General features: G+C 39.8%; 1 protein-coding gene across 4 annotated transcripts in view; it reads left to right on the top strand.

The window, feature by feature from the left end:
• LOC137283163 (BAI1-associated protein 3-like) overlaps positions 1-21210 on the top strand; it is a 187157-nt gene that overhangs the window by 40247 nt on the left and 125700 nt on the right. For all 4 annotated transcript variants that reach the window (XM_067814602.1, XM_067814604.1, XM_067814603.1 and 1 more), the window contains one exon: positions 20980-21067. In XM_067814602.1, the coding sequence (XP_067670703.1) occupies positions 20980-21067 (88 nt within the window). The remainder of the gene's footprint in view (positions 1-20979; positions 21068-21210) is intronic.

Raw genomic sequence — 21210 nt, forward strand, 5'->3', positions numbered from 1 at the left:
ATCAAATATACAAATCCCAAAGAAATGCCTTCTGCAAGATTGTAAGAGAGCAAATGCACATTTATCATCACAACTAATTGTTCAATATGCAGATAAGCCCAGGGATCTGCACAACATTTTAAACTTTCTCTTTGGTAAAAAGAAAGAAGTAGTTTTTCCTGCTGATGACTGTCTTTCTCAGCTAGCCCATGATTTCAGTACATTCTTTGACAGTGCGATTCTTAAGATCAGGTAACTCCTTGAGAAGTATCAACAGTCAGATGTGTTGTTCACATAGTTTATTTGATGGCATGTGTCTGAGGGAGTTCACAACCTTGTACTGAAGAAGTACTGGCTCTCATCAAGTCATATAACAGGACCACCTGTCTCAATAATCCAGTGCCAGGTAATCTTGTGACAGATCATCTAGACCATCTGTTGCCAGTTATCAGAGATTTATCAACAAAAGCCTTTAATCTGGAGTTTTCCTTCCTGTTTCAAAGATGCTGTTGTGACACTGTTGATAAAGAGTTTCAACGAAACTAAATTTCTAACATGCAAAAGAACAATTAACCAAAATGACTGATGGATCACTTGCATGTGTACAACATCCTGGATGACTCTCCTAGACATCAGTGAAGCGTTTGATACTGTAGACTGCCACAAACTCATTGCTATCCTGCAGCATCAAATAGGCATCGCTGGAACTATACTTGCCAGGTTCACATCTTATCTCTACAACAGGAGACAATGTGTGTGTGTCTCTGGTGAGTTATCGGAGGAAACTTTGCTGTCTTGTGGTGTGTTGCAAGGTTCAATACTGGGTCCAGGTTTGTTTTTTATCCATGTCAGTCACCTCAAGAATGTCACTTACAAGTTTGACACTCCTCACTTCTCATATGCTTATGATGAGGAACGAATGAATAAACTCAACATATGCTCTTTACTTGCTACCCCTCGACAGACTGAAACATGCATGTTGGAAATAAGATCATGGAAACTAAAACTAAATGACGAGAAAACTGAGGTATTGTTGGTGGGAAGACAGCAACAAATCGACAAGGTGAATATGGATCAAGTGAAGATTGCTTCTGCTTTTATCCCTCCCACAAGACGTGAAGGATCTAGGAGTGCAGCTGCAGTACGACCTCTCCATATCCTCAAAAGAGGAACATCTTTGTAAGATCTGCTTCCAGCATCTTTGTACCATTGGCACAATCAGGAAGTACATCACCAAGTAGAGTGCACATATGCCAGTCAGATGTTTAGCAATTTCCCACCTTGACTATGGCAATAGCCTTTTCATCAGACTCTCTAAAAAACACATACAGTGGCTCCAGAAAGTTCAGAATTCCGTCGCCAGAATTATTTCTTTATCTTCTAAATAGCACCATAATATCATCTCCTGTGGTAAAATCTGTACACTGGTTTTCAGTTCCATATGTTGTTCCACTCCAATGGGAGTGTTTGCCACACCACATAAAACTTTCTGAAACAACTGATTTATTCAGGAAAAATCTGAAGACTCTTTTCTTCACTACAGCCTTCAAGTGTCCTCTTCATTCTCCTTGTATATTGGCTCTTAGTGCTATGAACATGCATTGGTGGGTGGACATTGGTGCTTTATTAATATCCCTATTATTGTTGTTTGTTAGCAGGAATTCAGCTCAGGCTGTATATGGAAGTGTTCCAAAGAAGTTTGAAAACATCATGTTAATATTCCCTTTAAGATTCACATTTAGGTGATTGCGAGTGGGAATTCGAAGTGACTGGTCCTGAGCAGCAAAAAGGATGCCCTCAGTTTAACATTTTAGACCAGCCAACTTCATCCAGATGAAGGAGTCTTTTTGAATGCTATTCTGTTCCACACACTGCATGCACATGCAAAGGCTTCTCCGAAACCTTCTGCACAAATGACTGACTGTGAGGGGATTAGGTGAGTAACCTCACCTAGTTTACTCCTATCGCTGCACTGTCCAGCAGTACATCACCACCAACAAAATTAACCTCATATTTCAGATTCTGTCAGATTCTGGCAGCCTTTCATTGTGAGTCTTGACATGTATCACCATTTTACCATCTAATAAATAAATATGTACAAAAGTACACAATAAAATTCTACCATGAAGAGCCTCTACATTAATTCAACCCTGACTTCCCAAATTGATTGGCATATATGAATGGTTTAAAGAGGAACAAGGGTAGTGGGCTCTATTATCATGATCTGTCTCGTGAGGAGATCAACACTCAGCCAGTCAGCTACTCCAAAGAAATAGGAGAGGTCTGGCACAGCAAAAGTATTGGTGGCTTCGACCTTGTATCGAGCATTAGCTGTGAACTCCAGATTTTCTTAAGCGATATTTATGCTTCACCCAAAGTTTGTCGTGAATCTGAGCATTCTGGACCTTGTCTGGAACTTGCATTCCATGATAGGTGCGGGCCTGATCTTCCCTAAGATGCTCAATAACTGCTATCTCATGTAACTTTACTGATCCACCATGTATTACATTTGTCAAGTCCAAATGTCAGGCCAATATCTTCAGAAAAGGACTTGACAAGGAGAACCTGTTCCTGAACCTGTTGACTGGTATCTCCTTTGGAGAGGAGCTTGTTGTCATCCATGTAAAGGTGATGCGTAAGCGGTGCCAGGGTCTGTCCTAACTAGGTCCAGGATAGTAACCCTCTTCTCTATTGAGCAGAAAGGTCATTGGATTTAAAGACAAACAAAAAAGCAAAGGACTAAAGGAATCCTCCTCAAATATTCCCCTTCTAATTGGAATATATTCAGAAGTCTGCATCTGCCCTTGTGAGTACACTCTAAAGTGAGTTGACCAGCAACTCTTTAAAGACTTGATTATATCAAGAAGTCGCTCAGGGAGGTCAATACAATGAAGAGACTTCAGAATCCATTTCTTGTTGTCAATCCAGCACATGGAGAGGTCACAGTGATGTGTTATAGCCTCTCCCAAAATCATTTTCTGTACAAGTTCATCCTTGCCCCCCTAACATCCCTTTCTCACCCCCTTCTGCTGTCTATAAATTGTGTCCCTAGATGAGCAGTAAGATGGCTCATGGTTTGTCAAACATTGTGAATAATTTGTATTGTGTATTCAAACATATGATAGGACAGAAGTTTGGGGGATCAGTCAAGCCTCCTTTTTTGGACACAGTGGAATACTCTCTTAGCACTGGTTCTGATGTCATCAGGCCCTGGAGCTGTGTTAGATTTGACCTTTTGATAACACTTTTCAGGCAATCTGGTGAGATTAACAGATAAACAACCTTATTATTATTTTTTTATGCGTTGCATGGTTATAATTATGGACCTATGGTGCCTCTCTACATTGGTTGTCTTATATCATAATTTTAATTACCTCCAAATTGACTTTTGTTGCTTAGACATGGGATTCCTTAATGGTCTTAACTTCAGGCACAGGAAATGTATTTTCTAGTTTCTGTTAATTTTACTTGAAACTGGTTTTTATTTGGTGTTTTGTTCCTAGTAATGGATGTTTTCTTCATGGAAACTGTGTGAAGTTACTACAAGGTTCCTGTATCAGTATGGACACAACAATCAGCTTCATGCGGTGAACAGTCTGCAGAAAGTTGCATAGAAGTAATGTTATTTAATACATTAATTTCATGTTTGGGAAAAGATTCGTTTGTTTGTTTAATTGGCCTCTGTTTTTCAAAAGGTATAGAAGGCATTTCATCATAAATAAAATGAAAGAAAATATACACAGAATTTTCAGAAAGGTCTGAGAAAGAAGAAGGGTCAGAAATTTTGGTGCCAATTGGCTGTGTTGTAAGAATTTGTTTCGGAAAGAGGAAAGAATTTGATGCAGACATCCATCAGAAGTTTTTCGGTCTGCTGCCACTTAAACATTCTGCTGACAGGCAGTATCCGCTTGGGAAGTCGACAAATGAAATTTCAGTTATCCGGGGAAGTCAACAAGCTGAGACAGGTGCTGTGCTGCTTTTGTCGATTTCCCAGGTAGTATTTACATAATTAAGTAGTGATATTTTGAGACTAATTGCCTTTGAAATAACAGATTCTAAGGTGCTGTACTGCTGTTGCTGACATAGGTTGTGTCGGGTAGTGTTTATATATTAAGTAGTGAGAGTTCTGAGAGTTGTTTACCTATCTGAAGCAGACCTCGGCGAACCTATGACATCAGCTGTTACCAACAACTTTCCAGATGGACTTTGAGAATGCGTCCCACAATGCTGTTGTTACTGTCTTCCCTGGAACCCAGAGATGTGGATGTTGTTTCCACCACACACACTGTAAATGGTGTTGCGTCCAAAAGATCAAAACTGAATACGTCTCTCGTTCACCTGGGATAAACATTGCAGACTGTGGGCACCTGAATGCTTGTTCATCTCTATCGATACTAGTTTTCAATGAAAGACTGATTTATACATTTTACACATGTTGATCATGTTCATTGTATGCTTTATATTTGTTGGAAACATTTTGCATATTCAGACTCCATTAAATGTTTTAACCAGTGCTAATCCTTGTGTTCACTGGTTGCCTAGGAGATTAAGTCAGTAGGAGGTGAAACCAGTCAAGCGCAGCAATAGTCCGCGATGCCCTCAGAGTCCACACTAATTTTCGATTGTAAATTTTCATTTGTTGACTTCCCTCGCTTGAACTCTGATGGGCACAAGCTGTTGGTTCACTGGTTCACAGTGTATAAGTAGCCAGAATTGGTCTCAGAGGTTGTGGTCTATTAGGTAAGCATACACAGGCATGGCGTTAGTCCCAATGCAGCTTAATAAGCGACTTGCCATTGATGTGTGGATTATGAGGCCATCGCATACTCTTATAAACCTCATGTGCTATTATCCTATTGTCTTAACAGAAGAAGGTTTTATTATCTTTATTTTAGTTTTTTATGTTGGTGTTTTGTATGGCATCTTTTGCTTGATAACAGTGTTAGAATCTACACTGAAACATTGCATCCCTTGCAAGAATGAAGTTGTCTATCCATGAAAGTCTTCATCCTTATTTTACCATACTCATGCATAACCACACTTAATAGCTGACAATATTTCCAAAGAGAATAATCGATTGCAATTGAGTCATATTTGACTACAAAAAGACAGTGTGATTAATATGACAAATTTTTGGTCACATTGTTCTCTATGTAGTATAGTAGTTACATATGTTTAGTAGGAGGGGATGTCAATAAGTTTTGAGCCTTGAGCATTTTTCATACCCAGGTGTCACAGTCTATGATACAACATTGAACCTTGGGGTGTAGCTGACGTGATATATAAGTTTTGGTATCCTACTCTCAGAAGTTATTGAACTGCTCACATTGACAGAAAGAGACCCCCCCTCACGGCAGTAAAAATGAATAAAATTGAGTATAGAGCAGTAATGAAGTTTTTAGTTCTTGAAGGAAACTGGGCAAAGAACATTGAAGAAAGGCTTTCAGCAGTTTATGGGAAGTCTTCCCCTTCATCTGCTACCATCAGACAATGGGTCAATGAATTTAAGCATGGTAGAGAGAGTCTTGAAGATGACCCCTGTCCAGGTCACCCAACAACAAGCACTAGTCAGGAAAACATTGACAGAGTGCATAGACTTGTGCTGGAAAATCGTCGAATCACACTCCACGAGTTAGAGGAGACCACAGGCAGTTCACACGGATCCATCGAGACAATTCTTCATGAACATCTCGTCATGTCTAAGGTGTGCGCAAGATGGGTGCCAGGAAAGCTTACAGATGAAATGAAGCAAACAAAGGTCACCATAAGCAACTCCATGCTAACCAGATACAACAAGAATCCAGAAGATTTTCACTTTAGGCTTGTAATCTGTGATGAAACCTGGATCCACCAATATGATCCTGAGAGCAAACAAGAATCCATGGAATCCCAGGACCAAAAAGTTCAAAGCCTTCAGATCAGTGCAGAAGGTAATGGCGACAGTCTTCTGGGATAGCAAAGGCGCCATCCACATAGATTACTTACCAAAAGGAAGAACAATGAATGGGGAATATTACGCTAACATGTTGAGGCAGGTGCGACAGTCAATCAAGGAGAAGGGCCGGGGCAAGATCAGACGCGGTATTCTTCTACATCAAGACAATGCTCCAGTACACACCTCTCGCGTTGCAGCCGCTGCTGTCCAGGAATGCGGGTACGAAATCTAGCTGCATCCCCCTTACTCTCCAGACCTGGCACCAAGTGATTATCATCTGTTCCCAAATCTCAAGAAACACTTGCGTGGTCATAGATTTCAGGATGATAATGAGCTTATTGCTGCTACTGAGGCTTGGTTTGAGGACCAAAATGGCGCTTTCTACAGATATGGCATCAGTGCCTGGCAGAAAAGATGGAACAATTGTCTTAACTCACAAGGGGACTATGTAGAAAAATAAATGTGGTTCATACCAATATTTTGTGTTTTTCTGTGCAAGGCTCAAAACTTGTTGACATCCCTTCATAACAAACATGTTACATTGCAGATGAGTTACTCATTTCCGTATTTTGTTGAAATTGGTAAGAGGCTTTCCAAAATCTGCTTGAAAGCATCGTCATGTGTTGTCTTCATCTCTCTCCGGCAGTTTAAATGTAGTGAAGATACCGTCATCTTTGTCTCTCATATCGACTAACTGCTACTACCGGTATCCAACAAAAATGTAACAGAACACCATGTGGGTCTCTGTTTGATGCACATGCTGCACGTGCATGATGTGACTTGATGCGGTGACTCACATTTGACAGATGAACTCGGTGTACCACTCGACATGGTATACCTTGGAGACCACGGAAATCGGTAACCTTAATGTTTGTTTTTTTATTATCAAAGACAATTAAGATACATTTTTAGAAATGATATTCAGTTTATAAGCTAGATAAAACATTTTCTCTGGGTTTTTTATGAGATATAAAACCTGTAGCCCTTGGGATAAAAACCCTCGGACATGTTTTATCCTACACAAGGAGTGTGGTTGTCAGATGGTTTTACCAACATATTATTGGTAGGGTTCTGTGCCTTCCTCTGGGGCAAGTCCCATCTCCAATTTGATGGTTGGGAGTAAAGGTGGTCCACAGTCCTTAGTGAAGGTGGTTCACAGTCCTGAGTAAAGATGGTCCATAGTCCTGAGTAAAGGTGATGCTTAAGCGTGAATACTGTTGTTCTTCAGCTTGGTCTAGCTACTCGGAGTGAATTCTGTTAAAAGGTCTTCACTGGTGAGTCTACTTTTGGCAAATTTCACAGCATTACAGTTTACCAAAACTCCAAGTAATTGTAATAAAAGAAACAGTTTTGGTTTTTGCTGACACAGGTTTCAACATTCAGCCTCATATATTAATCAGCATTTGACTATTCCATTCAAATGCTTGATACAAACACAAATCTCCTAATTGGGCTGTTAACACTTCATTCCCTATGAAGACTTATCTAGGTACAGATTTCTGTACCTTTGGACTATTACCAAGACACTTTGTGATTTAAAGACACTTAACCATATGAATTATCACAAATGAGATATGACTCCACATAAATGACTCAGGAATAACAAGTTCATGAGCTCTTACCATGTGACATGGAATGAGAAGCATCTAAATTCATTATGACTTCAGAGTGTAGGATAGAGGAATGTGGAACACAAAGACCTTTGTGAAAAATTAATGTATGAATCCTTTGTCGTCCCACGCACTGGGTATATATGTGTTACCAGTGATACACTGAATGTGTTACCATGGAAACAAATGAATTTTTTACTGAATTATTAATAAACGCTTTCTGAATACACTCCTAAACCAAAATCATGGTAAAATGGTGTATTGCTAACTTAGGTGTTGATGTTGAAGGGACTTTGTGAGAAAACTAAATTGTAAATTGGATATATTTATGAAACTTACAGCATCTGAGATGTTATAATACAGTGTTACCAAGGAGTTATGTAGTCGAACATGAGTAGATGCAAAAATCGACAACGATTTTCTAGGGTTACCGATTTCCGAGGTCTGCCATCCACACAGCCAAGTGCCAGGTGAGAAAGTTCATCATCATCTGTGTCACCAACAGTGTCATCACATTATTTGATATCATATGCAACAACATATTGACATCCTTGTCACACGTAATAACATCTTTGTCACTTTTATTAACATTCTTATAACACATAGTTATAACACCCTGATGTGTATTAACAACCTCATAACATGTAATAACATCCTTATCACACATACTCACATGTTGTCACATATGCTGACACTGAATATGCATCTGCAACTGCATCACATGAACATACTTAAGTGCACTACACCTGTAATAGATATCAGCAATGTCTCAAAACGCACTACATTCCTAATAGGTATCAACAATATACCTGAATGTAAATGAATACACTCACAGTAGATATCAACAATATAGCTGAATGCAATAAAACAATAATAGCTATCAACAATATACCTGCATGTAATACACTCACAATAAGTACAAACAATATACATAAATGCAATACACTCATAGATTTCAACAGTATACCTGAATGTAATACCCTCCTATTGGGTTACAATAGGTATCAACAATATACCATGATACAATACGCCTGTAATAAGTTGTTTCAAAGGCATTTAGACACCTGTAATAGATTTCAACAGTATACCTGAATGCAATACCCTCCTATTGGGTTACAATAGGTATCAACAATATACCATGATACAATACACCTGTAATAAGTTGTTTCAAAGGCATTTAGACACCTGTAATAGATTTCAACAGTATACCTGAATGCAATACCCTCCTATTGGGTTACAATAGGTATCAACAATATACCATGATACAATATGCCTGTAATAAGTTGTTTCAAAGGCATTTAGACACCTGTAATAGATTTCAACAGTATACCTGAATGCAATACCCTCCTATTGGGTTACAATAGGTATCAACAATATACCATGATACAATACGCCTGTAATAAGTTGTTTCAAAGGCATTTAGACACCTGTAATAGATTTCAACAGTATACCTGAATGCAATACCCTCCTATTGGGTTACAATAGGTATCAACAATATACCATGATACAATACACCTGTAATAAGTTGTTTCAAAGGCATTTAGACACCTGTAATAGATTTCAACAGTATACCTGAATGCAGTACCCTCCTATTGGGTTACAATAGGTATCAACAATATACCATGATACAATATGCCTGTAATAAGTTGTTTCAAAGGCATTTAGACAAATGTAATAGATTTCAACAGTATACTTGAATGCAATACCCTCCTATTGGGTTACAATAGGTATCAACAATATACCATGATACAATACGCCTGTAATAAGTTGTTTCAAAGGCATTTAGACAAATGTAATAGATTTCAACAGTATACCTGAATGCAATACCCTCCTATTGGGTTACAATAGGTATCAACAATATACCATGATACAATACACCTGTAATAAATTGTTTCAAAGGCATTTAGACACCTGTAATAGATTTCAACAGTATACCTGAATGCAATACACTAATAACAGGTATCAATAATATACCTAAATGCAATACACTCATAATAGGTATCAACAGTGTACCTGAATGCAATACACTCATAACAGGTATCAACACACTGTACCTGAATGCAATACACTCATAACAGGTATCAACAGTGTACCTGAATGCAATACACTCATAGTGGTATTTTGTGCGTTGAAACACTGTGGTATGGTCTACATGATAGAATGTAATCACTGGTACTGTGTTTGCTGAAATACTCTGATACAGTTAACATGACATCATGTATTCATTGGTGTCTGTGGTATGTCTAAGGTGAGTTTGATCCTGACAGCTCACTAGCCTGGTGCTATAGCCAGCTTGCCCACCGCTTTGTGTTTGTTCTCAGTGGATTTTTTCATTTCAGGAATTTACAATGAAAGCTTTCTAATGCGATTGGGAATTGTGAAGGTTGGCTGTAGCTGATGATAGCTGACATTTCTGACTTTTGTACTATACTCTTCAAAAAAAGTAGGGGAACCTGAACTCTGAAATCTGGTAGAAAGAAAACACACTGAGGAACGTTACAATGACATTCATCTTGTGCTTGCAGCATTATTTCCCATTATCACCACACGCAAACACAATGCATGGGAAGCACGTGCACAACATGGAAGCCTCCTACACGTGCATAGGGTGTCATTATGAATCTTGATGTTTTTCAAGCAGGTCGATAAATCACTGTAGACCATTTTTTCCGATAATTTTGTTGCATCTGTGCATGGTCAGGGTTTCAGGGTCAAATCACACACTACTGACTGAAAATTGTAACCCTGAAAATTTCATGTCCTACTCCAGCTACCTAACAAGGGAGATAACTGAACAAACAGCTTTCCTTTGGATGAAATCCCTGTGGTGATGCATTCTCAAAAAAGTTATTATTATTGTGTCAACATTGATTCAATCCCATAAATCTCCCAATTTTGACAATCTCTGTTGAAAGTACAATTCCCCTACTTTTTTTGAAGAGTATTTAATACATTCTGACTCAGGGAATCTTGTGTGAAGCATTCGTTCCAGCACGTGTGTACTACTCCCTAACTACCGTAGCACTAGTGTATATTCTCCAAAATGACATACTGCAACACAAAACTGATTTGCCCATCATAGGTGACTTGATGCCAAAAATAGTTGAGTTCACAGGTATACTGAGAATGCCATTCTACTTATTTACCAACAACGATGTCATTCATTGTGTTAAGGATATTAACTCCATTCACAGACATCACAAGGCGGTGTCTTCAATAACAGATGTTATGGCTTGGTTGGCTACAGCTACTATGTTTGTAAGAATGATGTCAGTAGCTATATAGTGGAGCCAGACAGGTGTAAACTGATCAGTATGACACATGTAGTGGAGCCAGACAGGAGTAAACTGATCAGTATGACACATGTAGTGGAGCCAGACAGGAGTAAACTGATCAGTGTGACACATGTAGTGGAGCCAGACAGGAGTAAACTGATCAGTGTGACACATGTAGTGGAGCCAGACAGGAGTAAACTGATCAGTGTGACACATGTAGTGGAGCCAGACAGGAGTAAACTGATCAGTGTGACACATGTAGTGGAGCCAGACAGGAGTAAACTGATCAGTGTGACACATGTAGTGGAGCCAGACAGGAGTAAACTGATCAGTGTGACACATGTAGTGGAGCCAGACAGGAGTAAACTGATCTGTGAGTGTGACACACGTAGTGGAGCCAGACAGGAGTAAACTGATCAGTATGACACATGTAGTGGAGCCAGACAGGAGTAAACTGATCAGTGTGACACATGTAGTGGAGCCAGACATTAGTAAACTGATCAGTGTGACACATGTAGTGGAGCCAGACAGGTGTAAACTGATCAGTGTGACACATGTAGTGGATCCTGACAGGTGTGAACTGATCAGTATGACGCATGTAGTGGAGCCAGACAGGAGTAAACTGATCAGTAGGAACACATGTAGTGGAGCCAGACAGGAGTAAACTGATCAGTGTGACACACGTAGTAGAGCCAGACAGGACTATGTTGATTTGTGTGACACATGTAGTGGAGCCAGACAGGAGTAAACTGATCAATGTGACACATGTAGTGGAGCCAGGCAGGAGGAAACTGATCAATGTAACACATGTAGTGGAGCCAGCCAGGAGTAAATTGATCAGTGTGACACACTTAGTGGAGTCAGACAGGAGTAAATTGTTTAGTGTGACACATGTAGTGGAGCCAGACAGGGGTAAATTGATCAGTGTGACACACTTAGTGGAGCCAGACAGGAGGAAACTGATCAATGTGATACATGTAGTGGAGCCAGACAGGAGTAAACTGATCAGTGTGACACACGTAGTGGAGCCAGACAGGAGTAAACTGATCAGTGTGACACATGTAGTGGAGCCAGACAGGACTATGTTGATTTGTGTGACACATGTAGTGAAGCCAGACAGGAGGAAACTGATCAGTGTGACACATGTAGTGGAACCAGACAGGAGGAAACTGATCAATGTAACACATGTGGTGGAGCCAGACAGGAGTAAACTGATCAGTATGACACATGTAGTGGAGCCAGATAGGAGTAAACTGATCAGTGTGACACACGTAGTAGAGCCAGACAGGACTATGTTGATTTGTGTGACACATGTAGTGAAGCCAGCCAGGAGGAAACTGATCAATGTGACACATGTAGTGGAGCCAAACAGGAGGAAACTGATCAATGTAACACATGTAGTGGAGCCAGACAGGAGTAAATTGATCAGTGTGACACATGTAGTGGAGCCAGACAGGAGTAAATCAATCAGTGTGACACACTTAGTGGAGCCAGACAGGAGGAAACTGATCAATGTGACACATGTAGTGGAGCCAGACAGGACTATATTGGTTAGTGTGACACACGTAGTGGAGCCAGACAGGAGTAAACTGATTAATGTGACACATGTAGTGGAGCCAGACAGGACTATATTGGTTAGTGTGACACACTTAGTGGAGCCAGACAGGAGTAAACTGATCAATGTGACACATGTAGTGAAGCCAGCCAGGAGTAAATCGATCAGTGTGACACACTTAGTGGAGCCAGCCAGGAGGAAACTGATCAATGTGACACATGTAGTGGAGCCAAACAGGAGGAAACTGATCAATGTAACACATGTAGTGGAGCCAGACAGGAGTAAATTGATCAGTGTGACACATGTAGTGGAGCCAGACAGGAGTAAATCAATCAGTGTGACACACTTAGTGGAGCCAGACAGGAGGAAACTGATCAATGTGACACATGTAGTGGAGCCAGACAGGACTATATTGGTTAGTGTGACACACGTAGTGGAGCCAGACAGGAGTAAACTGATTAATGTGACACATGTAGTGGAGCCAGACAGGACTATATTGGTTAGTGTGACACACTTAGTGGAGCCAGACAGGAGTAAACTGATCAATGTGACACATGTAGTGGAGCCAGACAGGAGTAAATTGATCAGTGTGACACATGTAGTGGAGCCAGACAGGAGTAAATCAATCAGTGTGACACACTTAGTGGAGCCAGACAGGAGGAAACTGATCAGTGTGACACATGTAGTGGAGCCAGACAGGAGTAAACTGATCAATGTGACACATGTAGTGGAGCCAGACAGGAGGAAACTGATCAGTATGACACATGTAGTGGAGCCAGACAGGAGGAAACTGATCAGTATGACACACGTAGTGGAGCCAGACAGGACTATGTTGATTTGTGTGACACATGTAGTGAAGCCAGCCAGGAGGAAACTGATCAATGTGACACATGTAGTGGAGCCAGACAGGAGGAAACTGATCAATGTAACACATGTAGTGGAGCCAGACTGGAGGAAACTGATCTGTGTGACACACATAGTGGAGCCAGACAGGACTATGTTGGTTAGTGTGACACACTTAGTGAAACCAGACAGGAGGAAACTGATCAATGTGACACATGTAGTGAAGCCAGCCAGGAGTAAACTGATCAGTGTGACACACGTAGTGGAGCCTGACAGGAGGAAACTGATCAATGTGACACACGTAGTGGAGCCAGACAGGAGTAAACTGATCAGTGTGACACATGTAGTGGAGCCAAACAGGAGTAAATCGATCAGTTTGACACACTTAGTGGAGCCAGACAGGAGGAAACTGATCAGTGTGACACATGTAGTGAAGCCAGACAGGAGTAAATTGATCAGTGTGACACATGTAGTGGAGCCAGACAGGACTATATTGGTTAGTGTGACACACTTAGTGGAGCCAGACAGGAGTAAACTGATCAATGTAACACATGTAGTGAAGCCAGCCAGGAGTAAATCGATCAGTATGACACACGTAGTGGAGCCAGACAGAAGTAAATTGATCAGAGAGATTCTTGCCAGCAATAAAACATTATTATTGCATTATTCCCCCTGGGACTGTAAAAATGTCAACAGTAAAACAAATCCTATATTATTCACACTGAACCTGTTGTCAGCAATAAAACCCCTTGTTCTATTCCCGCTGAGTGTCTGTTGTCAACAATAAAACAAAACCTTTACTATTCCCTTGAGACTGTTGTTGACACTAAAGCAAATCCTGTATTATTCCCCCTAGGACTGTTGTCAACAATAAAACAAACCATGTACTAATCCCTCAGAGACTGCTGCCAACAATACCTACTATTATATCGTTTATGTCAATACCTGTAATTCTTCCAGGACTATTTCTGGTTGTACAATTCAGTGTGTTCAGCAGTGTCTATTTCACTGACTGTCGTGTTCCAACACCTAATTAGATTAGCACTGGTTGTATTAGGTTGTATTTGGCTCTTGCCATGTATTATTGATTGTCTACCATACATGAGGTGTACTTGTACTAATTAGATTGCCGCCTTCCTGTTCAAACAGTATCACATTTTCCCTTATTCTGTTTGAAAACAGAAACATTATTGTCCTTGGAACCGTGAGTTCTGAACTCCTCACAATACAAATACATAATTTTATTATGATGATACATTTAAATTTGTTGGCTTATATATCTGTTACATGATTGCCCAAGACATCAAATCATGGAAAACAAATATTGTGCATTTCAATTTCCCTTTACATCGCAGTCATGTTTGTTAACAGACGCATGGATGTTGTTCAGGGACCATTCATTTCACCAGCTTAGAGATCATTAATTTGCGGCATTAATTCATATGACACCGTAACAATATCTATTTGGAGTAAATATACAAAGCACTGTCTTGAACCATTGACATGATGGGAAGTTTGACTAAACTATAGCATCATTTTCTGTGATCTCAAATTATTGTACACCTTTTGAACAAAATTGACAGTTGCAAGTATGTAGACATTTCTGTAAAGGTACTGCACAAATCAGGGATTGACTATATCTTACAGCTGCAATCGTTTGCTTCACCTCAGACAGGAGCTCTTGATATCTCCAAGCTCTAGGACTACAAAACAGGGAATGACAATATCTTACTGCTGCAATCCTTTACTTCACCACAGACAGGAGCTCTTGATATCTCCAAGCGACAATACAATGGCAAAACACCGATTGACTATATCTTACAGCTGCAATCCTTTGCTTCACCTCAGACAGGAGCTCTTGATTTCTCCAAGCAGTAATGTCTGGTTGTTGTGTTGTACGACTATCTGCTCTCTGTGGAAACAAGTTCCATTCATTTTAGTATTTCTGCTCTCACTGTATATATCAAGATTCTGGTGAGTTAATATTTTATATTTGTGACCCATTACCTCAGACTTGTGACTCAATTGCATTGTTCTAGAAATCTGCATTGTGATTCATTGTAACTTGCACATTGTTTGCTCAATATATACTCTTCAAAAAAAGTAGGGGAACCTGAACTCTGAAATCTGGTAGAAAGAAAACACATTGAGGAACTGTACAATGACATTCTTCTTGTGCATGCAGCATCATTTCACATCATCACCACATGCAAACACAATGCATGGGAAGCATGTGCACAACCTAGGAGCCTCCTACACGTGCATTACTAAGGGTGTCACTATGAATCTTGATGTTTTTCAGGCAGGTCCATACATCACTGTAGACCATTTTTTTCCAATAATTTTGTTGCATCTGTGCATGGTCAGGGTTTCAGGGTCAAATCACACACTTAACTGACTGAAAATTGTAAACCTGAAATTTTCATGTCATACTCCAGTCACCTAAGAAGGGGGATAACTAAACGAACAGCTTTCCTTTGAATGAAATCCATGTGGTGATGCATTCTCAAAACATCCATTATTATTGTAGGCTCCACCATCACTGCTAAAGGGTCCACCATCACAGCTATACTCTCTACCATCACCACTGTATACTCTTCCATCACCACTATATACTCTTCCATCACCACTATACTCTCCATCATCACTGCTATACACTCCACCATCACTGCTATATGCTCCACCATCACCTCTATACTCTCCACCATCACCACTATACACTCCACCCTCACCACTATACACTCCACCATCGCCGCTATACACTCAACCATCACCACTATACACTCCACCATCACCGCTATACACTCCACCATCACCACTATACACTCCACCATCACTGCTATACTCTCCACCATCACCACTATACACTCCACCATCACCACTATACTCTCCACCATCACCACTATACACTCCACCATCACCGCTATACACTCCACCATCACTACTATACTCTCCACCATCACAGCTATACACTCCACCATCACCATTATACACTCCAACAACACCACTATATACTCTTCCATCACCACTATACTCTCCACCATCACTGCTATACACTCCACCATCACTGCTTATTATACTCTCCAACATCACTGCTATGTGCTCCACTGTCACTGCTATATGCTCCCTGACTCGTGAAGGTCCCGGGGTAGAATAGGCCTTCAGTGCTTGTCGTAAAAGGCGACTAACGGGATTGGGTGGTCAGGCTTGCTGACTTGGTTGACACATGTCATCGGTTCCCAATTGCACAGATCGAATCACTGCTTATGTTGTTAATCACTAGATTGTCTGGCCCAGTCTTGATTATTTGCAGACCGCTGCCATATAGCTGGAATATTGCTGGAATAATGCTGAGTTAATTCCGGTGTGTGATTTGTCAGCGTATGAGTGAACCATTTCAACCTAAAAGGATTTTAGGATTTTTCTAACTTGAACAACTTCAAAATAGAAAGTGTTCACTTTCTTTTTCCCATGAGTTCATTTAAAGGTCACGTGCAAGGTCACATTCTTAAAGAGGTTGCTTGTAGTTTTTAACATTCCAGTTGTAACCTTCGTTTTGGTTGTAAAATTCCGTTGGAAGTATCCAACTGCCAGTCTGTGATCCCTGAGCATGTACAGGAAACTGCTCTCCTCCCTTAGTCTAAGCAAACTTGTCCATCAAGTTAATAATCAGGAACAAGATTTTGATTCTGACTCAGTCTCAATATCTCTTCACCATAGATGTTGAAATTGGCGTCGTCTCTGTGTTTGCCCTGTGAAAATTACAAATACAAAAATGGATGCATCAATGAACACAGTATAAGTAAATACTAATATACCATTGAATGAATTAAACATAAACAACAGTTAATGGTTTCATAACAGTTACCTCATTTAACTCTATAAAAGATGTAATTTGTATGAAAGAGCTTACCTATGTAACAGTTTTGATTTGAAAGCAGCAACTTCCATCTCATGAGTATGTTGTATGCCAAGGGCAGCTTGAAAAACGCTGTCCCTGGTTTTAATGCCGTTTGAAGAACGCTGTCCCTGGTGTCAATGCCGTTTGAAGAACGCTGTCCCTGGTGTTAATGCCATTTGAAGAACGCTGTCCCTGGTGTCAATGCCGTTTGAAGAATGCTGTCCCTGGTGTTAATGCCATTTGAAGAACGCTGTCCCTGGTGTTCATGCAGCTTAAAGAACGCTGTCCCAGGTGTTCATGCCGCTTGAAGAACGCTGTCCCTGGTGTTAATGTAGCGTGAAGAACGCTGTCCCTGGTGTTAATGTAGCTTGAAGAACGCTGTCCCTGGTGGTAATGCAGCTTGAAGAACGCGGTCCCTGGTGCTAATGCAGCTTGAAGAACGCTGTCCCTGGTGTTAATGCAGCTTGAAGAACGCTGTCCCTGGTGTTAATGCAGCTTGAAGAACGCTGTCCCTGGTGTTAATGCCGATTGCATTAATAGTTATAATCTTGTGTCATTTCTTTTTTCTTACATCTGGATCGAAATGCGTAAAATAAATGTTGTCCTCCAGTAAGTGTCTCAACCAAGGTACTTGAACCTGTGCATTTCCCATGTTGATAATTAACGTGAACATTTCAGTGAAAACCATTACGAGACAGTTGCAGTTTTAGCAAAGGATTTACTTAATACCTATATCCTTTACTTAATACCTATATCCTACTCCGAATAATGAAAACATGTACCCGAGATGATTACATTTTGAGTAGAAGGGTTTGCCCGCTGCTTGCTAGTTACCTGGCGGACTTACAACGTTACTGTATAGCCAGCCCTGTGGGCCAATTTGTTTTCCATGGGTATATGTTTTACCATGTCACTGACTATGGGTGATATTTTGAAAATAATTTACAGGTAGCTAGACGACGTCTGTATGTATATTTCATGATCAATCAAATCGTAACTTCCACAGATCAGCCTACCATTTTATCTAACACTAAACATGATTGGTTGAAGGAGAGTTACTATTCCACTGTGCTAGTTGCATGAAGAACATGTAGAGACAATTCTTGCCAAGAGATATTGACCATTCTGACTTTGCCTGTTTGTCTCATTCACATGGCAGTGACACTTAATGAATCAACAGGCACCACCAAGATATGCTTTGTAAAATTTGCTTTTGCCCATGTTTATGTTTACCTCACTATAAGTAATTCTTGATCAAGGGCTGGTGATATGTCTGTGTCACAGGGCCAGCAACATTTTTCAGTTATCAGCCCAGTGGGCATCCTGGTTTTTTTAGGAGTTTCATCATACACTGTTATTACCTATTTCTTATTCCAAGTTATGAAAACATTTGGAGTAAAAGATTATTTACTCAATATATCCTACTCTGCGAGGAAAGTGGATCAGTCGCTACGCAGTACGATAATGTCGGATTACGGTAATGACTTGTTGTTTTATCAATTAACAAATGTCGTGGCCCCAGGACTTTGGATTTGACGCACTCCTGGGAATAGTACAATTCCAAATTCTGCTTTCATGGGCCAGAAATATATATTTTATGTCATGGTTGCATGTGACCTTTATCCAGCTATTATCAACTATTAATTTCCTGTTAACTGAAAATATTTCCATGTTTATTTATCATGCTGTTATGAAGAGAAGTGTGCTGTTGAGCAGGTACTGTAGGCCTGTGGCCTTTAGTTCTGTATGAAGATTGACTGTTATATACTTTGATATGCCTGATATATACTTTAGTATGCCTGATATATACTTTAGTATGCTTGATATATACTTTAGTATGCTTGATGCAGATGGTAGTCTTAACCCCTGCATATAATACAATGCCTATCAAACTCAGATAATTTCCATTTAATTTCATATATGCTGAAAATGTCGCCATTAAATTTTGCATTGATGATAAAGTATATTTATTTTTGTTTGTGTTTATAACTTTTTGATAAATGGTAAAGGGAAACAGTAACATCAAATACCATGTTGATTTATTTTTTCATAATTACGTCATCATGATTGTGTCATAAAATCAAGTGGAAAATTCATCAGGACAAGTTACTGTAAACAACCAAATTTTCATGAACTTCGTGTCAGACTTCACGACGCAAGATTAAAAACATGCGATAATGTAGATATATCATACACTCTATTCAGGTAAGTCACAGACACAAAAACAATACAGGTGTCATTGCTCAATCACGTGCCACCGCTGGGCTAATCTGGATTAACACGGCTCAATCACGTTCTATTTTCATTGCTCTAACACCTAATTAAAAAGGATTAATTCTGAAATCAATTACATTAATTTGTTGTTAGATCACTTCGCAAATCTGTTTATTTTATAACAGCTCAATGGTCACGCACCTACATGTCGTGTAAAAACATTTAGAGACAAATAAGAAGGCGCGAAAAAGTTTAGTGACCATCACTCATGAAAATTTAAAGGCGCGGAAATAAGACAGTTTACAGTGCTTTCTTAAAGTCACTTGCCCCTGTGGCAAGTGGCTTTTAACGAAAGAATATTGATCCCATGCTTACTGGTTACCAGTAAAAACTTATGATGACAGTGTTAACTATAGACAAGCTGACCCCTTTCTTCAGGATGCTATTTTTGATCTTCAGAATTTAGGATATTATGTGGTACTTTAATATGCTGGATATATGCTTTAATATGAAACTTTTTTAGAAGCATACTTTAATATGCCTGATATATACTTTAATATGCCTGATATATATTGTAATATGAACTGTTTTAGAAGCACACTTTAATATGATTGATAAATACTTCAAAATGCCTGATGTATATTGTGATATGCCTGATATTTACTTTAATATGAACTGTTTGAGAAGCATACTTTAAATTCTTGATATATGATTTAAAATTCCTGAAATATATTTTTTGAAATGCATACCTTACTTTGTTTGATCAATAGTTTAATATGCCTTAATTATACTTTCATATGCTTGATATATACATAATAGTATGCCATATATATACTTAATATTCCTGATAAATACATTAATTTTCCTGATATATACTTTGATATGTTTGATATGTACATTAATATGCATGGCCTGATATATACATTAATATGCCTAATACATACTTTGATATGTTAAATGATGCCATGCATTCATAGATTCTAAAGCCTTAGTTGGATTGTCACATTGTTTCTTTCTGCATAGCACCACACTACAGCCGCTGCACTACAACCGCTTCACTGCAACCACTTGCCTACAAACACTCCACTACAGTCAAGTACAACTACTGCATCACAACCACTCCCGTACAACCACTCCACTACAACCACTGCATCACAACCACTCCACTACAACCACTGCATCACAACCACTCCACTACGACCACTCCACTACAGCCACTGCATCACAACCAACTGCTCTACATCCACTCCACTACAACCACTACTACACAACCACTGCTACACAACCACTGCACTAAAACCTGGCTCAGTTGGGGCGAGGGACACATCTTTCTCCCTGTAAGACTGTGAACCAATAATGAGGAGGGCACAGGTGCTGATGCACCAGTCATGTACACAGGTCACCTTTGCAAATGTTTGTCTGATCATAGTGAAAGGATCAATACTTCTCATTCTATATTCATGCAAACTGATGGCAGTGGGAGCCAACTCTGAACAGGTAAACTGTACGCAGCCATGCTGCATTGAGGGACACATCCACTTCAGCACTGGTACAGGCATACATGACTATAGGAACACGGACATGTGTGCCTCCTTTGTCTTGTGAAAGAATGCAGCTGTGCAGGGAATGGTGATTCTGTAAAGTGAGAGCATGCTTCCTGTTTTCAGGGTACAGGAATCTGATGGCAATTTCTTTGAGAGCTTTACGGCTCTGGCCTGGAGGCAAGAAAATAAACGCCTTCGACTAGCAAGTGAGGTAAGACAACTTCTTATGTGCATCTGTTACCAAACTGAGATGAAACAAGATGATTTACACAATTTCCCTAGCACTGAAATTACAGATATTCTCTGTATACCAGCAGTCACATGCACATCTAGGTAGTTCACCACTGACATTCC

The sequence above is a fragment of the Haliotis asinina genome, chromosome 5 (assembly GCF_037392515.1).
Source record: "Haliotis asinina isolate JCU_RB_2024 chromosome 5, JCU_Hal_asi_v2, whole genome shotgun sequence".
Lineage (NCBI taxonomy): Eukaryota > Metazoa > Mollusca > Gastropoda > Lepetellida > Haliotidae > Haliotis > Haliotis asinina.